The 24,441-nt window shown below is 36.9% G+C and overlaps 1 protein-coding gene across 12 annotated transcripts in view; it reads left to right on the top strand.

The window, feature by feature from the left end:
- The window catches only part of NEBL (nebulette), a 140,138-nt gene that overhangs the window by 53,756 nt on the left and 61,941 nt on the right, over positions 1-24,441 (top strand). For all 12 annotated transcript variants that reach the window (XM_017741517.1, XM_017741516.1, XM_017741513.1 and 9 more), the window contains 5 exons: positions 1,467-1,577; positions 7,539-7,649; positions 15,346-15,447; positions 17,022-17,123; positions 23,843-23,950. In XM_017741517.1, the coding sequence (XP_017597006.1) occupies positions 1,467-1,577; positions 7,539-7,649; positions 15,346-15,447; positions 17,022-17,123; positions 23,843-23,950 (534 nt within the window). The remainder of the gene's footprint in view (positions 1-1,466; positions 1,578-7,538; positions 7,650-15,345; positions 15,448-17,021; positions 17,124-23,842; positions 23,951-24,441) is intronic.

The raw sequence follows: 24,441 nt of genomic DNA, 5'->3' as shown, positions 1-24,441 counted from the left end.
GCAGGAATTTCACCTGAGAGGCAGTGGCTTTGTTTAGGAATCACTGGTTCTGAGTGATTTTTCTGTCACTGTGTCCCTTCAAAAAATTAAATTTTTGGTGTCTCATTTTTTGTGCCACCTTTATGATTATGATAAAGAACGTCCCAAATTGCTGTCTGAGGATATGTAATTTATATACATTCTAAATTCTCTTTCTGATATACTACAATTTGCTATGTGGCTTTAAGTATAAATGCACCTAATGAATACTTTCCTTGTGTTTATCTTCCTGTTTTCTGAGAAAGGGTGGCATGTCCCAAGGGGAGTAAATCTGATGTAATTGTACTTTATAAGAGACAGACTGTTGTAGTCTACAAAAATACAATATATGGAGAGTATTTATCTAATGCATCTGTCTGATTCCAGAGAATCTGCTGCTAATTATTAATCAAAGATTTAGAGATATAAAAATATCTTAAAATTTTAAGCCCTGTGGGTTTGATACTACTACACTCGTAAGCCTGTTTATTACTAAACTCTGCCTGTTTATTGCAGCATTACCTGAAGCCGATGATGTGATGGATGGTTTATCTTGTAAATTACTGACCTCTAGTGTCCCATAACCTGTATTTGCAAATCTTGGACACTGACATGCTTAACAGTATGTCCACTGCAGTGAAAAAGAGCCCTCTGTTTGGGGAACAGCAACAAATGTTACAGCAAGTTATTGATATATATACATATAAAACATATGGGGAATTAGCCTCGAATGAGGAACTCTGTATTTCACAGTAAATAAATGACATTAGACAGTATAATTTAAAATATTTTTGGTATTTATGATTACTTTCACAGCAGTGCTTGCCATTATTGTTTTATGAATTTGAAAAACTTAGATCTGAAGCAAAACCCTCACAGATTTTGAACTCTTATTCTGGTCTGTCTTGTAAAACCCCTTTGTGAGGAACTGCTAATACTGAACACTGGAGGAAACACAGGATAAATAAAAAGTAATTTAAAAATGAGACTGTAATATGAAAAGATGAAATAGAAATGATGGCAGACATCAATGTTCAATGTTTCTGTCCTTTCTCAATACTTTTAATCGCTGCTATTATTAATTGGTAAAATATTTATGGTTGGCCTCTCATTTGCTCCCATTGTGCAGGACTTGGGAAAAGAGAAAGAAGAAAAATAATTTTTGGATTTGAAAATGATCTGAAAAAGGATAGAAAAAACTGCCTTGCTTACTTTATTTTATACTTCCACCAAAATTATTGAATTTAATTAGGAGATATTTTTCGTTGCTTTGTGTATTAGACACATCCACATAAAGTATTATTTAAAGATGTTTTTGCTTGAAAGTTAATGACAGCATTAAATTTTTCCAGTTCTGGTCAATGCCATTTTATTTACTAGAAAAAATAAGTAGTATGTTTACTGTATCTTTATTTTTGCATTGTGTGTCACCTTTTTCTGCCCTTTAGGTGAGATATAAAGGAGCTGCTAAGAAAGACCTTTCCAACTCTCTTTATCAGCAGATGCCAGCCACAATTGACAGTGTATTTGCAAAGGAATTAATGCACCTTCAGAGCAAGGTACAACTTTAGAATTGCAAAAAAAGATTTTTAGATTAATTTTGTGTCAGCATAGGTACACTTTGAACAAAATATTTGAGCGGACACTTGATTGCTTGATTTATTTGGGTGAGCTTATCATGCAGAATTTATCACCTTAACTTCTTAACTTCAAAAACTACTCATTTTAAAAATGTTGACAATTTGCTTGTTATGTTTATTAAATATACAGTTAAAAACTGGTGGTGCATTCATTAATCCAATGAAATCCATGAATGCAATAAGGAATTACTGAATTCACTGACACATGGTCTTTATAGAATGGATGAATCTTCTATAACTATTTCCACTTGGGTGCTGTATTCGCTATATAAAATATTTGATGCTGAAGGGAAAAGAAAAAAACCCCTGCTTTAATGACATCTAAAAGCACTTAGTAGTAGCAGTAAATGTATTTCTGATGGTCTACATACTAATACTTATGAAAAATTTTATAGAATTAAAATATGAATTCAAGTGTATTGAACATAGTGTAAAGCTTGTAAACAACCAGTAAAATAGTAAATTCCAGTTCAGTTGCCTTCAGGGGCTCAAAAATATAATACCCTAAGAGTAGGCAGGTGACCCTTCACTTCCACTGATCTCAGTGGAATTGTGAATGTTACGTATGTGTAATATGAATGCAGTTACAGATTTTCACTGTTACTCATGAGAATTACATCTGATAGATGGTCAAGGCTTTCTGTCCACCAACCATTTCCATGGTTTTCCTGTTTTTGCTTTCTCTTCTCTTAAAGATATCAACTACATATAGTTTAATACAGCCAGTGTGTGAAGTGAACACGCTCCTAAATCCATAGTATTGATTGTATCTCAGTATGCATTCTTGTACTGTAGTGATACTTTTTCAGACAAAGGAAAATATTCATAACAAAAGAAAGGACTAAAATCTCATGACAACTTGTGAAAGAATGTTTTGATGTAAAACATTGTGTTAATCAAGGCTATATTAAGCAAATATAATAACATATATTTTAATTTTCAGAGTTTGAAAAGGAACATATATACACTCAAAGCAGCACAGTAGCTGAAATGACATTAATGTGACATTTCATTGTAAAGTGAGTGATTAGAGGAATTACAGTAAAAATAAATTGGGAATTAAACTTGTATAACATTTTTAAGCCATTAGCTTGATTTATAAAACATTAATTAACTATTTTGCCACAGATTTACTCCCAAATTCATTCCAAATTATTACATTCTACATTAGTTTACACAAATGGGGTCAATTAACATTGGTGATGTGGCAGAAAAGATAAATAACTGAGACTAAAAATGAAACCATTGGTTCATCAGAAAAATCCTTTTAAGAAAAAGATCGACATTTTTATTTGGTAGTTCCTGAAGTTTTTCTTCAATCATCCAATAGTCATAGAGAAAAAAATATGCATATAGGATGAGTTATATTTAAGCAGAAATTTTTCCCATAAAATTCATACCATTCCCTTAGGAGTAGATGCATTATAAATCATAATATACCATAAAACTCAAAGATTCGCTGACACATTTTTCCAACTTGTGGTTACTGTTGCAGTGGACCTGAATTTAATGCTACTTTGAGAGAGATCTCAGGGGATTTTCTAGTGAAAATCTCCACAGTATTCAAATCTAATCCATATTGTGCCTATCACTGCAGTACCGAAGTAGCTAATACAAGGATTTCAGATTTCAGCTGGGTCAGGATATGGCAGAAGGGGTTTCTGCTGCATCTGTCTAGCTGGGATTGTGAATTTACAGGTCATTACTTCAGGAGGAGACTACAGATATGCCATAGGAAGGAGAGAGAACAGCACCAGCTGGCTGTTGTGCCAGCTCTGCTCCAAAGAGGCTGCTACAAACAAGGAACTGCAGTCTGTTTCTCAGTTATAGTAAGCTGATTTTAAAATAGGTGCTGATTTCCTGAGAGGTGGAAAATATGAGTATGTGTTCTTTTCCCTACCCGCATTAGTACAAATTTACGCCTTTGACTCCCTTTTCATGCTTCTTGGATGCAATGCTGGGCTGAAATGCTTTTGTTGGCAGATCAAGCAGGACTCTGCTTGCTCTGTGGTGCCATGTTCACACACAGGATTTAGGAACTTGGAGACCATAAGGGGAAATTTTCTGTTTTTCTCAACAGTTATACCCCACCTACAGCTGCCCTCCCCTGTCCTCTCCAGAGCCAACAGGCTGCCACAGCACCATTGACCACGTTTGCATTCTTTAACTAATGCAATTGTCAGTGACTTCAGCAGAGCCAGGATCTCATTCTTCAGGGGTCCTGCCATGTGGTGTCAGTACTTGACATAAGGATCTTTCTGTAATGGAGAGGACAGCACCCTGACACATGTGGTTCTCTTGCTGTGGAACTTTTCCTCCATATTGGCTGTATTGAATCGTACTCAATTCTCTCTTCAAGATGCTCAGGAAAGCCTGAAACACGACTGCCTGCTGGCTTTTGCATGAAACCCATGTTTGCTCTTTTTGTGTTTTATGTAGAACTGGCATGAAGAAGGAAACAAATACCCATAGAGAAGGACATCTGTCCAAAACTGTTGGCAAAAAAAATCCTAACACTGTTTATGTGAAAAAATGTTTCAGAAAAATGAAGAAGTTGTTTCACAGCCCCACACACTTGGGTGGCTTTTATCAATTTAATTTTTTTCCTCTTCACAGAAAATTTGACTGTTGCCTTTTAAATGGTTTTCTTGAGAGTGAGCAATCAGATTTGCCTCCCTCTCTCACTACTGTCATAGTTGTCCCCGGGGTAAGCTAGAAAGAGGAGATGTCCCTGTCATCACTGAGTAACTTCTCTCTGCTTACCAGCCTACAAAGCTCTCACCAATTTCCCTCTTCTCTGCAATGAGAAAATAAATTTGATGAGAGCAGTCTAGGCAGGGAACTTTCATTTTGATTTTTCTGAAAGTAAATGGAAACTTTTTGGAAAAATTGCAATTTTCCTGTGGAAAATATTTCTGAAGGAAAATTTCTGATCATTGCTAGCTCTGGGCCAATTCTTCTTTTTTGTCTGTAGATCTGTATACTGAATACTTTCTTAAGTAAAACAATATTTTTTTTAATAAGGTGTCACATACAATGATAAAGGTATTTAAAATTGCTTGGGGGGAAACAATGTTGAAAAAAAAAGCATTTCATCACTTTTTTCATCACTATTTCTGCCATGAGAAGCAATTGCATTGTTTTTCCTCTTATCTAAAGGGAATAATCTAAAGCAAACTGAAGGCAGTTTAATTTTCTACTTTGCACAGGGCAATATCTCAAAGAGTAACTATATGTCAATGTTGAACAGTATTTCCTGTTTCTTTATAAAGGCAATGAGCCAAGAGAATCTTAAGCAATGTTTTCAACTTCCAGAGAAAGTTTCAGAGGGTTTTTTTTTACTACAATAAAAATGTTGTTGTTTACTGCATCATTTCCAATCATATTACACATTATCGAACTGTTTTATGTAATTCTTCAGGGTTTTTTTTATGGTATGAAATGTCATGTTCAAGATTTCCTCTGTTTTATGGTGGCAGGTATTCTGGACTTCTATAATTCTGTTCTACATGAATACATTGGATAATCTAATTCTCTATCTAGAGATTAAAGTGATGTTTTTGGTGTCCTACAAAATCCTACTAAGTTCAGAGCACACCTTACTGACTATAAAGGGAAATATAAAAATATAAATGTAATCGTGTTTAAAGTATGCCGAAACAGCAGGTCAGTCAGAGCTGGGTTAAAAGAGCACAAAACCTTCCTTAATTCAGCTTCCTATTGACACACTGGTGTACAAGAGAGGAGAAAAATAAAAAATGAGTACCTAAAAATTTGGTCAATCTGAAGTCCTACTTAAATAATTGCCTTATATTTCTGAAGTTAATAAATGGCACCACTACAGAGTAGAAGTTATGTCAGTGACTATAATGCTTGATCTCTGTGCAGAGTAGTTTCGTATGTAGATTTGATGAAGGAAATTCAGTTTAGCTGAAAGTTGAAAATCAACATGAGTTGAGAAATAAATATATGCATGTTAACCTGTAGAATAATGATTCTAAGAATATTGATGAAATAATAATAAATATATTTTCATGCTTACTTGGAAGTGGTTTACAAATCTGGGAGTAGTTCTGCACTGATCTGTCCCAAACTAGAGAGCCATTGAACCCCTCCTAGCCTGGGATTGCATCAGGACCCCTTCAGCAAGTTAATGAAAATAATGGGAAAAGATAGGAAGAACAGAGGCCAAAACAAGTGAAATATTGCTACATTAAGCTAAAGAAATTTGGTCATCTTTCCCCAAGACAGCAGATACTCAGTTGTAATTTCTGTTAAATTTCTCATGCTGAGAGTTGATGTGTTTTTGTGTTTTCATATCTTGGTTATGTAGCCCATTCACCAAGGGAAAAATAGAGATGTTAAGGCAGCAAAATGGCAATGTAATAAAATATCTGTAAATTAGTAGATTTTGGAAGTAACTGTATGGGTCTTCTGTTCATAATGGCATTAAGTGGGGAACATCTTAAAAGTGACAGTGTAAGCAAGGAGAATTAATACGAGTTTTTGTGGCATATGTTTGTGTAGTAATTACACTTTTGTGGGGAATCATTTGTTAGTGATCCTTCAGTCTTGTTAAAGATTATGAGCTTTTCCATTTGCAAGATGTAACCAGTGTAGGCAAGTTATGGGCTCTTTTTGTTTCAGTTTCAATTGTGTTTTTTTCTGCAGAGGGCTGATTGTGTTACACTGGATAAGGAGGTGGCACATTTAAAGGTTCCTGATTTGAAACTTTTGTTCACATAGTAGCAGTGCAAAAATACCCCTCCTCCCTTTTTGTCTTAATCCCTCAGCCTGTATATCATTTTGTAATCTGAGATAGTCAAGGCAGATACTGACATACTGCTTTGGGCACACTACTCTGTAACTCAGATGAGATCTTGCTTTAAACGAAAACAGATACAGCATTTTCTCACAGTTCTAGTATCCTGTCCTAAAAGAGTCTGAATCTCTGTAGTTGAGAGTTTCTGTCTCAAAACTTTCACAGTATTCTTTTATTGCTATCATGGGTTTTAGTTTCAGTCCTTCTAACCAGCTTTCAATCTTATTTAGTAATGTTATCGCTGTTTTCTTGGGGATTATTTTAATGTCTGCTATGAGAGCTATTAGAAAATGAATTTTCTTGATGCTTGCTACTTTTTAGCCATCAAAACCTGGTGAATTTTCCTTAATATAAGCCTAAAAGCTTTGGACAAGGATATGTGTAAGATCAGCTTTTCAGGCAGTTGTAGTATGTGAATGTGTGTATGTAAGTATAAAACAGTACAGTGAAAGCTGGATGAATGCCCAATATTTAACTCCATTTCTATTATAAAAGTAAAGGTGTTTATAAATTCACAATTCAATTCCATTTTCCTTTACCATGATGACAATTGAATGTAAATATTATTTTTCTTTGTGAACCTGGGGGCCAGTCAAAATGCATATTGTGCGGGTAGTTTCCTAACAGTGGAAGAAATAGAACTTTGGGCTGTGAGTATGTAATGTAAAACTATTTATGAAAATGGATAATAATTATATAGCTGATGTATTCAAGTGTGTTAAAAAAAACAAAATGGCTTTTGCTTATGCTTTTCCCTGGGCTGTCTTCTCACCTTGTTAAACTTAATTTTCTGGTTTTGTATATTACTTTTTCTATCCCCTGTCTACTCATGCATCTGTTGCAATAACAGATGCAGAGAAATCTCTCTGCTGACTGTGCCTCATATGTCTCTGTTTTGGGTGGAAGCTGCTCTCATTTCAGTGTTCTGGTTCCATTAAGGTGCTTAATTATTGATTTTCTTCCTGAATACAGGCACACTATGCCACTAGGTTTAACCCAACTCATGTTGTTATACCTGCTCTTCTCAGGTCACAAAAGTATAATGTTGCTCTTTTCAGGTTCTCTATAAACAAAAGCATGATGCTGAGAAAGGATTTTCAGACTATGCACGCATGAGGGACCCTCCAGATGTTAAACATGCCATGGAAGTCAGTAAACACCAGAGTGATGTAAGTATTCCCCCGTCTGAAATGAGTGTGCTTGTTTTGGGTAGATATGTCTGTTATAACTTACTGAAATGAATTGGGCATGGAATATTTCCATTTTTCCTTAGCTGGTATTTTTTATAAATTATTTGCTCTGAAGTAATTTAGGACATGATGGATGTACAAAATATGCTATGAATAACAGTATATGAATTTTATTCTGAACTGCAATGGAAAGTGGTAGTTATCATTTATCAGTAGTAACTGTTACTAAGTGCTATCACTTTGAAATAAAATTGCAGGCACAAGTTTTCTGAATTCACTTGTAGCTACTTGCACTTTGAAAGTTTATAGAGTTCTTTGTTTAAATGAACACCGTTGTTTCAGTGTCTTCCACTGTCAATACTTGGATAGTTCTTCAGGGGTGCTGCATAGGGGAGACAAGTGAGCTGTTTCTGCCCTGTCTTGCACACTTTTATGCACATGCACACTTATGAATAAGTTTGTTCCTAATCATGAATACATATCAAGTGAGTTTTTCAAAGAATTTAATAGAATAAGATATGATTTATTTTTTCAGAATTTGAGCCATAGAGTTCAGTTTGATGCCTGCACTGGTTTATACCATTTGACCAATGTATTTGTTCTTGTAGTTTTATTTAGATAACTTACAAATAATTAGGAGTACTTGGCAATATTTTGAAAGTCGGTTGCTTATTTTTTTTTCAGCTGCTTGCTATGTTCTTGAAGTTCTGAAAGTTTTCACAATATAAAAGCCTAGTAATAGTGTTTATATTTTTTATTAGAATCAAGTCAGGTTTGATTTCATAGTTAAGCTAGCTTATGCTAGCTCAATGCATGATTGCTTGGGGCTGAAGTGCTGCCCAGATTAAAGTCTTGAGTGACACAGACACAACTTTGAAGAAAAATTTATGTTAGTTTTAGGTTTTGTAAAAGCTTACTTGTGAGAAATTTTAGGAGAAGATTGGTTAAAATAGTGATGTCATTTTAAGGGGTACACAAAGCTTTTAAGAACAGCTGGTGGGTAAATACCTTTAAAGTTATGACCCATTTCCATTCTTGTTTAGGTAACCAAATCCACTGAGGTAGGCATGTCATTTTAAAACTCTTTTTTCTTAGATAAGTGAGATATTTGTTTGCTGCTAACAATGTAGAAAATGAAGCTTGGGTGTTCATTTTGAATTATCTTAAATTTACCCTATCTTCCCCTACTAACTGTGTAACAAACATTCTTAGGTTATGTAGGCTGAAAACTAAATGTCAATGTTAGATGTATGTCTGTGTGTGCAGAATCTTGACAGCTGGCTGCTGATTAAAAGGCTGCTGGAAAACTTCAGGGAAGCATTATGTTTGAAGAATAACTTTTTCTTCTGCTGGGAAATACCTGCAATGGAATTCCCAGCAGTAATTTGCAACCTGCCTTGATTACAGAATTCCCTCTTCCTGTCAAACACTCTCCATCTCTGCTGTTGGAAGCATCAGGATGTCACACTGACAGAGCTTAGGAGCTGGGAACATGAATGTCTCTCCTCATAAGCAAAAGGTTTTTTATTTATCTAGCAGTAGGAATGATGGTGGACTACTAGGAAAGGAAATAACACTGGAAAGAGAGATGTGAATCTCTCTCAGAGAAGGTGGTGGGACTAGGAGGAGTATAGACGAGTTTCTATAGCAAATTCATCATAGTCTGAGGATTAGTATGCTAGGGCAAAACCTATTCCCCTTCTACAGCTGTATATCACCTGCTAATAGAATTAAGGAGAACAGGTTACAGATGTGAGGATAAATGAAATTCAGTTGTTTCATCTTTTACCCTTAAAACCACAAAAAAAAAAAAAAAAAAGGAAATGAAGGAAAACGCAGGAGGGAAGGATGTTTTGATAAATGAGAACTTTTAGCAGCATGTTAGAAATAACGAAAAAATATGAGGGAAATTATTTTAAGCCTCAGCAAACTTAAAAAAAAAACCAAATAAGTCATCCAAATCCAACATAAAACTCTAACCAGTTAGTTTAATCTGTTTAAGAACAGATTCTTTCTGGTTGCTCTTGCATAGCTGCAGTGCAATGGGCAAATATCTTATCGCACATAAAGGAGATAAGTCATGTAAGTCCAGTTATTGCTCAGCAGAGTTACAGAGCTCCTGTGGGTAATATTTGGGCATCATGGTGAATAGCTGTGGATTTCTTGTTTTGTAAGTACAAGTTTAATTAAAAACCGTGTGAGTTTTCATCTTGGAGTCAAAACATGGAACAGTGAGCATCCCAAATGTGGAGCATTTGTCTTTCCAAACTATTTCAGGCTGTCTGTGTAATCACAGCATTGAAAGTGCAGGGAAAAAGAAGGGCAACTACTGGGGAGCTGGAAGGACAAAGCTCTTTTATCCACCATTCAGTACAGTTTACCTATGGGAGCAGAATGCATGTTTACCTACAATGCTCTGCCAACTCAATTCAACCTTTACATGGAGGGTTTGCATCTAATAGGATTAGGATGTGTTTGAGACTGTTTACTCAGCCTTAAAATAAGGCTGACATTTATACTCAACTCTGTGAAATGTGCAATTTCCTTTAAAAATTAAAACTGTATTCAACTTACAATGAATTTTTGCTGATATTTTGAAACTGTCATGTGCTGTAGGCCTTCACACCACTTTGAATATCATTAACATGCTCTGTATGTTTGGGCAGAAACTGCCTAACAGGGAAATACTGTAAAATCTCCTGAACAATGTGATCATGTATAAGAAAATAATTTTTCTCTTTTTTATACTTAGACTGAAGATAATTGCTCTCAAATGAACAAAATTGACTTTTTAAATGACAGGAAATATACTTTAAAAATAATTTAAATACTACATAATGCTTGAAGGGAAGCATGTTTATCCAAACCAGAGTACTTTTCTCTAGAAATTGTATTTGTGTTTTGTGAATTGAATATTAATGATGTGACTTTGGCACACAAAGTCATTTGCAGAGGAGTGAAGTAGGGACCATCAGCCGAGTTGCCTGTGCTTAGCTGATGTAATTTAACTCATCTGGCAGTTTCCAAACTTGGGACCAAAACTAGGTGGTGACCTTAAAACAATATCAGGTCACAAAATAGCATGCCTTATGTGTATCTGAGAATCTGTGAATGGAAGGATGTAATTGAACAGTGAGATGACATGACAACTACATTTCTAAAGCAAAGAAACCACTTGCCACATTGTGTCTATGTGGAAGCTGCACATAGCATCTGATGAAGGTACTGAAAGCCATGCATTACAGTTTTCTCTGTTCCATGACCTGGTCCATCACTGGGCATTTTGAATAGGAAAACAATGTTAAATATTTGTACAGCAGTTTAAACATTCTGCTGCATTAAAATTACTGATTCTCCTCACATCATTACATGGTATGAAATAAGGATGTGGTGTTCTGACTTTACAAATAGGAAAACTGCAATAGACTCATCTAACAACACTTAAAAGGCAGCTTGCAGATCTGATTTTGGAGTCCTGGTATCTTTTCTCTTAGACTTATCTACAAAACAGTGCTTCTTTTAAAATTTTAGTTGACAGTTGGGCAAACTTTAGATGTACATACATATACACTTTCCACTCCACATTATGTCAGTAATGAAAATTTATGTGTTTCACTCACCATCTAAGTTCGAATATTAAAGATGTCTATATTGTCTTAGGAGTAAATTGTTTTTCACGTTCAGGATATTGTGCAGTCACAATCCACACACATACACAAAAAGTATATTCTTTCTGATAGGACCAAATCAGCAGATCTTAAACTGGATGTGCTTAAACAACATCAGTAACATACCCAAATGTTAATGTTTGTTTTGATGCAGATCATGGTAAAGTCAAGCTTCTCCTGGCTCTCTGTTCAGTATCTGCATTAGAAAAATCACCTTTCACTGACTAACTTTCTGCTGACAGCAGTTGTCAACAGTGAGTCCCCCTGGACCACTTCCAACTGGTGCTGAAAATGATGTTTACTCCTGATGTAATTGGGACCAATCCATTTTAAGGCCCATTACTAGAAAGGATGACTGCATCAATCTGTAATGGGGCAGAAATGTGTTTGTCTCTTCTACTCAAGCCGGAAAACAGTTTTCAACATCATTTGAGTAGGAATTAGAAAAGCTGTTGCCAATGATGATTGTCACCAGCTAGTCATTTTCTTAGTGTTGATGGACCCCAAAGTGTAGATGAGAGAAAAGAGGGCAGAGACACAGCTGACATGCCATTAGTTAGTGGACTTAACAGCTCTTAGAAAATGCTAATTGGGGACAAACAGTAAAAGACAAATTCTTGTAAAGACAGGTGTGCCCAGCTTCTTGCTGAATCTTTAAGAAGGCAAAATGTGTTCCTAGATGCTTGTGCATATTTTAGTAATTCATTATGTATAGTTTGGAATAGTTTTGGTATTGGAATAAATGAGAAGATAACAGATTTCAGGAAAGGTCTGAATCTCTTAAATCCAGGTTTGCTTGGCTCACCATGTAGAAGTTTCTGTTTGTTGATTGACAGTCTGAGATGTTTTGCAGCATTAGAAATCTGTTTACTTTATGGCACTGTAGTGCATTCCACTGGTCTTTATGTAAGGTGAAGCATCTTCCAGACCCTGCTGGAGTAACTAGATCAGCATGTTTATCCTCAGTGGACCTTCTGCCTTTTTATAAGAGCTGGAGGTTTGGCCCTATTAAAATCAGCCTACTAATTATGAGCAGGTCCTGAATATTCTCCATGCTTTGCAAAATCTAGTTGCAATTCAGAGTATGTAATCACATTTTGGATTAAAGATGAGAAATGGTTTTGTTCCAATTATTGCTTCACAAAAATATTCAACAATGTAGCCACTTTTTATTGTAATTTCAAATTGTCTAGAAACCCACTTCAAATTTAGTTGGTATCTGTAATTTACTGTTCTCAGCTTCAAAACTCAAGATAGTACATTTTTTTTCCTTTAGGTCCTGCTTCTTTCTGGCTTGTATTTCCCACTTTTCTGCTGTAACTCTCCGTCTAGGTCTTTCACTGCTGCCCTAAAATTGTTATCTCAGTTACTTTTCCTATGAAAAGGCCAGCTCGAACAAATATTTTGTAGACCTGTGGTCGTCATGAGGAGGAACAATTCTTGAGCCTTTGGTGACTTTTTCTTTTTTGGTATGGCCTGAGCAACCCTTTGAAGTGAAGATTGAGTAAGGGCATTGTGTAATGACTGGAAATTCCAGTCAGGGTATGAGCTTCTTGGCTGAACCAACTCAGGACAAAAGATGGCTCCTTCTCTGGGTGCTTCTGCTGTTTCCTTTCTTTTGTGCTTCTCTTCCCTCAAAGGCTTCTTCACTTTACATCTTCTGATGTCCATGGGTGCACACACCAAGATGGGTGCTTGCCCTGTCTACATCTGTTCCCCTGCTCTCTCAGAGTAGCTCTGGTTTTACTGTTCTAACATAGCACTATTAAAAAAAAAAATAAAAAATCACTAGATGGAACAGAATAGCAGCTGTGTAATAGAGGCCAGCACAGTGTCCCAATGGGAGAGGGTCAGCATCCAGGGATTGAGGTTATTCAGGAAATGGGAAACATATTTTTTCTTTCTTTGGCCTACCTCTGACAAACTACTGTTCTGCTGCATAACATTTTTATTCTCACTGGAGTATGACAAGCTGCAGAATGGAGCAAATATATATTGCAGACATTTGTAAAATGCTAGATGACTTTCCCTCAGACATAAGTAATAGGTATACTGGTTTAGGTGCAGGAAGAATAATAATTCACTCAGGGAAAGGTATAGCAATTGGCCTTGCATCTAATATAATTGGAAATTGTGAAATATAAAGGACTGTCACTGTCTTACTTCTCCCCCCCTTCCTTTCCCCGAAATTAACCACAATCCATTATTTCATGTACTATATGATCATGTCATTTGGGAGCAGTAAGTGACCACATTTCCTCAACTTTATCACCACTGTTCTTGATTCTCTGATGTTAAATTCACTACATTCCTAATTTCTATTTTAAGCACATATGCTGGCCTTTAATTTGCAATTTACAGGGATCATAGGGTGCTATTCAGAAACCTGTTTCTGCTGCCTTTGTGGTTTTTACCTCACCTCATGTGGTTATTAGGATGAACGGCATATAATTAACTAAATTCATATAAAGGCCTGAATTGCAAATGCTTCTCTCTACCTCTAGTATCTTCCAAATTAGAGAAAATCTAAACATAACCAAAACAAAAGTTCCAGTGGTTTAAACCAGCTGTAAGAATCAACTTTTGTTTTGGATGTATGTGATAATTTGGGCTGTATTCATCAAACCTATTTATTTGTTTCTTTTATCAGAGATTACGCTTGTGTGTCACTCACGGCAGATTAAAAATTATAAGGTCTATTTGTGGGCAGGCAGCCAACAGTGAAGCCTGTTTAGCTTGTCTGCTTAGCTGAAGCCATATGGATGCAAAATTACTTTCCTGTTGCATGTAAAATATTTGCCAAAAAGTAAATTTTTTCCTTTTCTTTTTGCAATACCATTTCTATGAAGTATATTTGTCACTGACTGCTGCAGTTTATGAGTTTGTTGCATTGTACCCAAAATGAAACTTTACACTGGAAATAGGAGTGGAGATAAATGAGAAACTTCAAGCAGAGAACTTTCTTGCTGGTGAAATACTATCTTAAGAGGATGATTAACTTTGTGAAGCAACAAAAGAAAATCTAAAAGGTTTCCCATTTCAGGAGGAATTATGCTTTTACCTTCTATTTCCTCTAAACTTTATTTTATGTTCTCCAACTTTTGCCTGAAACTTCAATTTGTCAGACACTTTTGCATACCAGGGACTGAATGTCATTCACAATAATTCAGTAAGACAACTCTTGGAAATTGGCTTAGATTGGCACATGTGCTAGAGCAGGAAAAATTCACAAACCTTGAAGAAGGAAAAGAAAGATAACTTGTGGAGCTGTACAATGTCCCTGAGGTCTACAGTGCTCCCATGATTGCTTTGCTAAATGGAGAATGTTTGGACTCTCCTACCTGTGGTTGAGCCTTCTGACGAAAGTTTTCTGAGCCCATTCATTATTTCAGTGACTTTCATACAAACAGAAAGAGTCAGTCTTGAACTCAACATGTTGGAACACTCAGCCTTCTTGTTCCCATGATTGTGCAAAGGAGCAAATAAGTGGCGTTGTGGGGATGCTGAGGTGGAGTCGTATCATTGAATTACATACAAGCTACATGTCTGTCTAGTACTGAGAAAGGCATTCAGCATGATAGAATTACAGTTTCTCTTCAGTGTAGCTGCAATCTCCTAGGCTGCAGTGCTCAGTATCAGAGCAGGCATTAGTTTGTATTAAAAACGGGTACAACATGGGAAAAAAATTACTATGCTCTTTAAAGTTCTCTGAAATTTTATGGTAAAACCTATTATTTGTGTCTTTGTAGTGCTTCGGTTTTCCACTATGCTTCTAAGCAAAACCATTTTTGTTTTTGAAATTGTATTTTATGCTTCTGAATTTCTTCCTTATCATGTTACCTTGTGTGTGGGTCTTACCTTACAATCCCTGTCAAGCAGAAGTCTGTTGGAATAAATTAGGCAGAGTTCTATTGAATTTGATGGCTGACTTGACAGGTCACTGAAGCTTGTTTATAAACTTCAAACCTTATTGTTTATTTTAAACAAAACTGTGTTTTGTTTGACAGGTATCCTATAAGAAGGATGTGCAAGATACTCATAGGTACACTGAAGTGCTGAACAGACCAGATGTAAAGAAGGCAACTGAGATAACAAAGATAATAAGTGATGTATGTTCTCCTTTTATTCTCTTTATATTTTTTAGACATGTAATTTTTAAATCACAATTTTGATCAGATTTTTTTAGAATGCTGCTGAAGTTCTCAAATGTCTTGAACAGAAAACCTGCACCCCCAAATCTGCTAGGGAGGTTTGATTAAAAGAAATCCAAACATAACCAAAACAAACCAGTCTTGCCTGGTAGGGCTAGAAAGTTATGGGTTTCTCCTTTTTAGATGTTGACAGTATGATCTTTGCAATTATTGGTAATTGATGTAAAGACAACGTGAAAATTGCTAAATTTGGTTTTGTTTCAGGTTTATTTATGATAATCATTGTCAAGTCATATGCTTGGATGCTATACTGCACTTCAGAAGACATATCAAACCTTTTTTACCTTGGTATGAGAGAAGCTGGCATCCCAGGGCTCCCCTTCCTTTTCTCATCTCAGCCGGCAGTGACAGGAAAATGTAATTCCCTGCTGTCCTTCCAAGAGCTGTGCAGACGCTGCTTCTTTCATGGGGGTTCTCCTCCCTGAACTCCCCTCTCTAATCCTTTGCCCTCCCACTGTGACCTCTGCTAATGGACAGGTGAAGGAGGAGTTTGAGAAGCAGCAGTGTGTGATGCAGTTTAGTATTTTATTGTAGGCAAGTCAAACAATATATATATTGAAAGCCCTGAGTCAAGATTTCTAGTAACTGATAATTAAATGTGACACTGATTAGACACATTTGGAGAGACAGATTTAAGAGATCTCAAATTCACCTTTTAATAGTCAGGATTTTTTCAAAACCAAGAACTTCTACTAACTGTTATGCTCAACATGGAGATTTACTAATTGCTGTTCAAGTGCTCTTAGAATTAAGAGTGGCTTTGGGACTTTGATTTCTCCCCGTCTGTTGTTATGACGTGTTCTTGCTGATTCACAGTGCCTGAGTAATGCAAGAAGCCTATTTTAGGCAGTGGGTAATTTCGTGTGTGGTATTGCAAAGCACCTATTGTTGATTCATCTGTGCTCTTTTCTAATGCATTGTGGGGAAAAAATTGCAGCGATTTGCATGGGAGGCAGTTCAGCTGGAGAGATCACATAACATTAACCTTGCGGGACTAATTCCACACTGTGACACCAGTGCAGTCTCACTGACATCAGCAAGACTGCAGTGGTAAAACTGAGAGTGGAATTTGACCTTCCAATTCAAAAAATTTGCCCCTCAGACTAGTTTTATTTCAAGACTACTTTCAGCTGCTGCAAATAATCTTGTGTTAACTGTCACAAGAAATGCTGAGCCACTGTAACTCATTCTGCCTTGATCGGGAGGACAATATTTTTCTGGTTTAAGCTATGCATTTGTTTAAAGTTGAATCTTGTGAATGCCTTACATTGTGTTTTACAATGAAGAAATATTATATTGTTAAGGAGCTGAACCCTGAGAAGGCTTTACTACGTGCTGATTAGAAGAGTAGTGTCAATGCAGACCATTAAGTGAGACTTTTTCTACTAGCTTTAATGCTTTAATTTCTCTAGATAAAACAAATCCAAACAATTTATTAGTGATTCATATCCCCCCTTTATTTTTTTTTAAAGGCTAAGTACAAGAAAGGAAGGGGAGAGCTGAATAAGGAGCCTGCTGTACTTGGAAGACCAGATTTTGAACATGCTAAAGGAGTTTCAAAACTTTTAAGCCAAGTAAGTTTCTCCATCATTTTACAATGATTTCATCCAAATGCCTCATTCCTAGTAATGCAAAGAAATATGTAGATTTTTCAATGATTATCTCTAATGGACTTGAAGATTATGTTCTCAAACTTTTCATATAGTATTGCAATGACTGGTAAATTTAGGATTCTTAGGAAACCAAATACACATTTTGAAGCAAAAATACAATGAACTTTGACTACAACTTGTCTCTTGTGGAGATGGTGTATATTTATACAGATTATCTTGGATTTCTAAAATATTAACTGTATGGAATGTAGAGGCAAATTTTGCTCCTTATTCAGTTTGAGTGGAACCTTACCCTTACCCACTGAAATAACTGAGGTCTTTCTTGTAGCTGCTTGCTAATATGAGTAATGGGATCTGAATTTGGCCTGACATGTAAACCACCCACCTTCTTCCCCCTGAAACAGAACCTTTATGTACTACTGTTATATATTAACCTCAAAAAAACCCCCAAAAACTTTAGTCCTTAACTAAAAAGAAATCTGAAATAGAAATATTTCCTCTTACTCTTAGTAGTTTTCTACTCATAAGATGTACACATAAGACTCTACTACAGATCATCCTGATGTTTTGAGAACAGATTTTTCACTGCTGACCTGTTTTTGTTTTTTTTTTTCCTTCCCCCCCCCTTTTGTCTTTAACAGTGCCTTGCATAATCCTTGCTAGTAATCCTGTCCAGCTACCCTTGGAGCTTTTGTAAACCCAGGAACAAATTCTGCCCTCCTGTAAGAGGAGGATAGTGCCCTTTGATTGGAGAAAGCTGTGTCAGCCTTCCCAGACCCAAAAACCCCCTGAAGTGTAAATAGTGTGTATACTAGGACAGACTCAACATCAGTGATATGTAACAAATTTGTGTGATTTGGCTAGATACTAAATGTCTTCCCTAGAACTAGCATGAAATGAGAATAATCTGTCATAGAGGACAAGCTGCAAAACAGTGCAGTGTCTGCAGGAGGTGGAGTTCCTTTTGCTGTTATCCTTAGATACCTGCTGCATGATTTCCTGTTTCACACCATTGTAAACTTGGAAGCATTACACAAAGAGAAAAAGAAGGAAATAAATGTTTTTTATTGCTTTGTTGGCAATGTGTTCAGAATCAAAATGAGTTTGTCTTTTTCAAATAGATTTCTGTCTTCTATTTGATCATGGATCATTTCAATGGAGCTGTCGTAGGTTAGCAACCACTACAGGAGCATTTTTCTGCTGATGGGCAAGTCTGCTAAGAGATTATTTTGTGTTTAGCATTGTGCAGGCTTGGCAGTCAGCCTGCACTTTGTAGAAAGGGACAGTGTGATGCTGCTCAGACCTGGGTGTCACTTACAGGAAAGGGGACTGTCTGTCATTTAGCAAACACCTTCAGTGGTTTTTAAAAGGGTCCATATCTAAATTTAGTGTGTAATGTCCTTTATATCTACTCAATGGCTGCCTACACACTCCTTTCCTTGCAGCCTATGTCAGAATCTAGTGAGCTTGCAGCTGCCTGTTGTTGCCAATGAGACCAAACCATAACCCTTCCCAATGGCCCTCTCCATCTTTCCAAGCCTGGTACCCATGAGATTGTGGCCAACAGTCACAACAAGTGAGAAATACAAGCTGGATCGTGGGGTCCTGCAGGCTGATGCTGAGCCAGCTACATGGAAGGCTTCATCAATGTGCTTTTTATCTCATTTTTATTAGATGTGTTTTTTATTTTGGACAATGCACGCTGCATCTGCAAATGCTTTGTAATAGAGCCTCTTTGCTGCCAGGAACTGGGGTAGCAGCAGTTCTAGTTGAGATCCTTCTGCAAAAGGCAGCATTTACTGTGCAGTTTTAACTTCTTCAGAGAGTCCCAATACTGCAGAAAGTGTGATGGGAAGGGAGGAGAAGTTGACAAAATGTATCTTGCATTTGGTTTATTTGTAAAGAAAATTCCTACTAAACCTTGGTGGTCTGAGCTCTGCAGTCACTGGCCCTGGATCCAAGTTTTGGGATCCTTTCTTGTTGTGTCCTCTTCTCAGTCTCCACTGCTGTGGCTGCTTGCAGTGTGTGTGATGGGGATTTTGCTTTTAGAAAAGGAGGCAGTGCCTCAGCCTGACACTCTGCCTGCAGCAGCATGGAGTGTGCAAATACTGGGCAGCTCTCAGCAGCGGGGAGGTGCACTCAGCAATTCCTCCACCTCCTCTGAAGGGAAGGCAGTGGCCATGAGTGGTCTAATGTCCTTATGTATTATTTGAATCATTGTAACACTTAGACACACTAATCATAGATCAAGAGCACAGAAAAATGAAGATGACCCCTGTGTCCAAAGAGCAGGGTGGTGGGGCAGGATGAGGAATGCACCTGTGCTGGAGGAGAGGAAGAGACTTAAATGTGGGTCAGTCGTGTCAGTCCTCTTCATGCAAGGATCGTGAAACAGGCTTGTAACACTTATAAGATTTAAAAAATAGTAAAGTTAATGATATCTTTATTGTCTCCAGACTTTTTAGCTTTTAGAGTTTCCATTTGTTTCTCAGAAAATGGGAAGACTATAAAGTTTTTGCATTGAAAGTTGATAATCTCCCTTAATTGCATGAATCTATAAGCTGCGACATGCAGAGAAATATTAGTTATTTGACCCTCACAGTAAATTTGCAAAGTTGACAATTCTGGTGGATGTAATGGGAAGAGAAGATTATAACATGTTTTAATGTAGTGCATATGGGTAGGTAATTTAGGGAGTATAGAGAACAGGAGCAAGAAGGGGTCAGGCAGTGTGGGTGTAACGAAGGGAGAAAGCAATCAAGGCAAGCAGGAAAGCAAACAAAACGAAGAAAATAGTGTTAATGTTTGACTGGCACTCAAGGCTCTACAGAAATCACTGTTTTCTCTCTCTCTCCTGTCTTTCCTTTTTTGTTTTTTATTTAACAAAGCTTTTGACAACAACCGCAGCAAAAATAATAGCTCCCAGAACTAGTATATTTACCCACAGCCCGTGGTAACCCTTTTCTGTTGATTTTAAATGAAAATTAAAACAGAACCTGTGTTAGCCCTTGAGAACACATGAAGCCTGTCAATTTGCCGAGTGTGCATTGTATAATTTGGGCTATTTTTTCTATTTTTTTAAATTAAAACAAGCTCTTGTTCATGCCATCTTTATGTCTTTTAATGCCTTTTATTTGCTTTTTCAAAGAGCTGCTGATATGAAGTATTCCTCTTATGGTGTTCAAGAATTGGTTTTAGGATGAATAATTTTGGATATTCATATTTGTTGCTGAATCTGATGCTTATTGTTTTAGGGATAAAACTGTTAAGAGGTAGAATGTTTTTCAAAATGCTCCTCCTCTGAGATTTTCAGTAACAATCTGAAGAGCCTAGGATTTTCTAAATCTTTCTTTGTTTTAAACTCTGCTAGTGCTTTTAGCAATGAATGTTTCAATTTTGCTCTTTGTTTGTGCTACATTTCCTTCAATATATATGTGCTCCGACAGATTTTTTCCTTTTTTTAAGATGTTTTCATGTGGTCATGAGGAAATGCTTTAGCTGCAAGTGTCTGCTTCATCCTGGGATCCCAGTGGTTGAATGATTCAATTTTTGTAGTTTCTTTGTAAATCTGAACAGTGGGTGATGTCATCCACTTCTGAAACTGAACACTCCCTGTGTGAACAGCTTTGAACTACAGATTTGATTTAGGAATGTTGCTGCTAAGCTTCAAAAGACACTTCTCTGTCCAGCTGCAATTCTGACTTTTATAGGTTTTGTGCAAGGCTGATGAGAAGTTTGTTTATCCAGGCCTTATTTAATTCCAGTTTGGTTTTTCAGGGATGTTGTTGTGTTAAAAGTCTGCAGAGTCTGCTCTTTCTTAAGCAGTCTTTAGAGAGCAACCTCCACGCATTTCTTTTAAATTAACCTCCACGATATAATCTCTAAAAAAATAAACAAACTTAAGACTTTAATAAAGATGGTAAATAAGTAACCATCTTTTAAGCTCTCAATAAAGTAAAGCTCTTGGTTAATGATGAAATTTGTAGGTAAGTGTCCACTAATAACTGTCAATTCTACTCCCACTTGTTTGCTCTTCCACCATATTATAGTTTAGCTAAGACCTCCCCCCTTCAGATGGTTTAGAAATCATATGAGGCATTTTTCTTTCTTGTTTTTATTCAGAACCCTTTCTTTCAGGCATATTTCCCCTCTTTAAACTGCATTCATAACTTCCCCCTGTTCAAAAGAAGGATGAATACTATGTGCTTTCCTTCACTGTGAGCCATCCATGGGCTTACTCTTCCTTCTTCACCCTCTTCCACCCCACACTTCCTTTCAAAAGGGAAAAAGAAGCAGGAAAATGATAAAAGAGAAAGTGCATGTCTGTGTAGCTTTCAATGCAACAAATCCCCTATGACAGATCAGTTAAATGACTGCTGGGAGTGCTCTGGAGATACTGCCAGGGTTGGCTGATATTACTGCGCGCATTCTTTGCCCCAGAGCATCCCGTGCGATGGGGAGGGGAGCAAAGGTAATGAGCAGAGCAGCCAGAGGAGGCAGCAGGGCCCGGAGCTGTGAATAGCCCTACTGCAACCAGAACATTTACAGTCACACTGATTGGGGGACTCCTTAAATTTGGGACTCTCCTGCACATCGGGATCAGGACACAGGGCCCTGTGAAGACTGGGTTCACTGGTCCTGCATCTGTCCTTCAGTGGTAGCAATGTGATCTGAAGTGACACTGAAGAGGATTTGATTGAAATGTATTGCTAAAAATATTTTCAGATGATGGCATGAAATGGCTGCAGCCAGAAGATGGCGCGCCAGTTGTGAGGAGAGGTCCCTTTGGCATCAACGCTTTCCCATTGACAAGAAGTTCAAGTACCATGTTGTGCATTCAGTCTGTGTGTACCCTCTGTGGCCATTTGTTGGCCTGGGAGAAGGGAGCATGCTGTAGCTGGATATTTAAAGTCTTATGCTTGGTGTTGTTGTGATGTGGGTAAAGGAGTAAAAGACACTTCTGCTCACCCTGGTGACTTGATATCTGGCTTTTTGAATGACATATTACGGCACTGCCTGATTTTCATTAGAAGGCAAGTTTTGGATACACCTTTTAAGAGAGAAAAGCCCTCTGATTTATTCCTTCAGTGCTCGTACAGAGCATGGATTCGCCTTTGTATTCAGATATATGCTTTTGCACTTGATCCAATGCCAAGGCAAATATCAAACAATATAAAGCAGATGAATTTACCAGAAGGCAGTGCATACTCTCTTCTACTGTTGGTGTGAAAGATTATGAAGTTCATCATGTGTTCAGATAAAGTTTCTCTTTAAAATTAACAATGTTTTAGAATTTCCTTGCTTAGAAAAATTAACCTAAGTGCTGGAATTCATAATGTAGGGCTTAAACATACACAGCTAGTTTGTTTGTGTGGCTTAGTTTTGGTTTCTTATCCTGATTAATGAAATAGTGGGCATTGTGGGTAAAGATACGAGGTTGTGTAAGCTAAATCATGTTGAGGGTCTTTTGAGGCAAGGAAGAACTGAAAAGGAAAAAAGCCCTCTTCCCACAATTAAAGCTGAGAAAAAAAATTGAAGATTGTTTGAGGTGGCTTAACCACTTTATCAGACATTCATGTGGGAATAGAGAAAAAAGGAGTAGGGAAAAATCCGTGTATTTATTTAGTGCAGAGCGTGGTAAATTATAATGGATGTTGCATAGGCTCAGATATCAGGTGTCTGCCTAACATTCATGAAAGCAGCATAATTCAGACTGAACTTTATTCTCCTCCATTATGCCCAGCTGTTGGAAAGAAGCAGACATGTGTGCAGAGTCTCCAGATGTTTGATGATCACAGACAAAGGGAGCAAAGGAGGGAGATCTACTATTTGTTCAGTTTCATATTTTCAGATTCTGAATTCAGTTTTTCAGCATTTTTGATGGAATTTTTTGATGTATTTCAATGGTACTTTTGGTGCCATTGTCTCCATATTTATGTATTGCATATTTCCTCTTACATGTGTTGTCATTCCCCCTTTTTCTTTTGAATGAGAAGAAAAGATGGTGAAAGTGATGGCAGGCAGTAATTTAATTATGCTTTCTAGCACTCTAATGAGGTGGGCATTGTCCCCAAGAAAGGACTGTATTACAGAGAGATTCCTCAGTGTCCTGTGGGAAATTTCTGGCAGAATTAAAAATAGAACTGGTGGTTCTGATGGCAGTCTGGCATAGTGTGAGTGACACGTGGACCTCGTGGCAGGAAGTTTGATTCTGACTTCCCACTTTCAAGTGGTTGAAAAACTTACAAGTGATTTGTTTTACAAATTTTGCAATTTATTCATCTTAATTTTTTTTTATTAAAACCACAATTTCGATGTTAATTATGAATTGAATGATTCTCAGTGAATAGATTATTATTGCTAGTCAAACAGTTCTATTTTATTTGATTGCTCATGTGAGTCAGTCATATGGTTTTGTTTCTGTTTTCTTTTTATAAATCCTTCAGCACCAGTAATCACATATGACAATCTTAAAATTATAATAAAATTCAGATACATAAAATTTAATTTGAAACCAACACAAGTCTGTCACAGGTGTGGGTAAACTGAACTTCTTTAAACTTTGTTAAAAGATTTATAAATAAAGCAATTGCATTGAATAAGCTGCTTTGTCTTCTGATTTCTCTATGCCTTTTTTAAGTGCTACATGTTAATATTAGACATGTTTGTTCTGGTGAAAGGTGAAATACAAAGAGAAGTTCAGTAAGGAAATGAAGAGTCACCAGTACAATCCTCTTGACAGTGCTTCCTTCAAGCAAGCGCAGATTGCATCTACCTTGGCAAGTGATGTAAGTTAATTGGCTTTGTATTTTACATGCATTTACATCCTGAATATCCTAACATGTTCACAAGTAAAATGTCTTTCTTCATCTTATCACTTACTCTGAGCTTCAGTCTCTGTCATCCAGTGTGTAGCAGGTACAGCATATTATTCATTTCTTCCTCTGCTTCTGACAGAGGGCCTGCAGAGTTTTTCATGACCATTTTAGATGAGATTCAGGTAGCTTAATTTTGTCTGTCAAAAAGGTATGACTGCTTACTCTGAGCTAATTGCCTTGTACTTGGTCCGTTTTTATTGAGGAAAGAAATAAACAGGTCTAGATGTCAACTCTTCTCACCTGTTGGAGGTGCCTGCCTTTAGAGGAGCAAAGTACTGGCAGCTCTCCAATGATTATAGAAGGTTACACGAACAGTTCATATTTGGATGTCTGTCTTTTAGACTTCATTCTCTTGGTTGATCTTCTCAATGGTATTACAAAATACAGCAGTCACTAGGTTC

Source organism: Corvus brachyrhynchos, unplaced genomic scaffold (assembly GCF_000691975.1).
Source record: "Corvus brachyrhynchos isolate BGI_N302 unplaced genomic scaffold, ASM69197v1 scaffold167, whole genome shotgun sequence".
Lineage (NCBI taxonomy): Eukaryota > Metazoa > Chordata > Aves > Passeriformes > Corvidae > Corvus > Corvus brachyrhynchos.
This window is presented reverse-complemented; position numbering and strand designations above follow the sequence as displayed.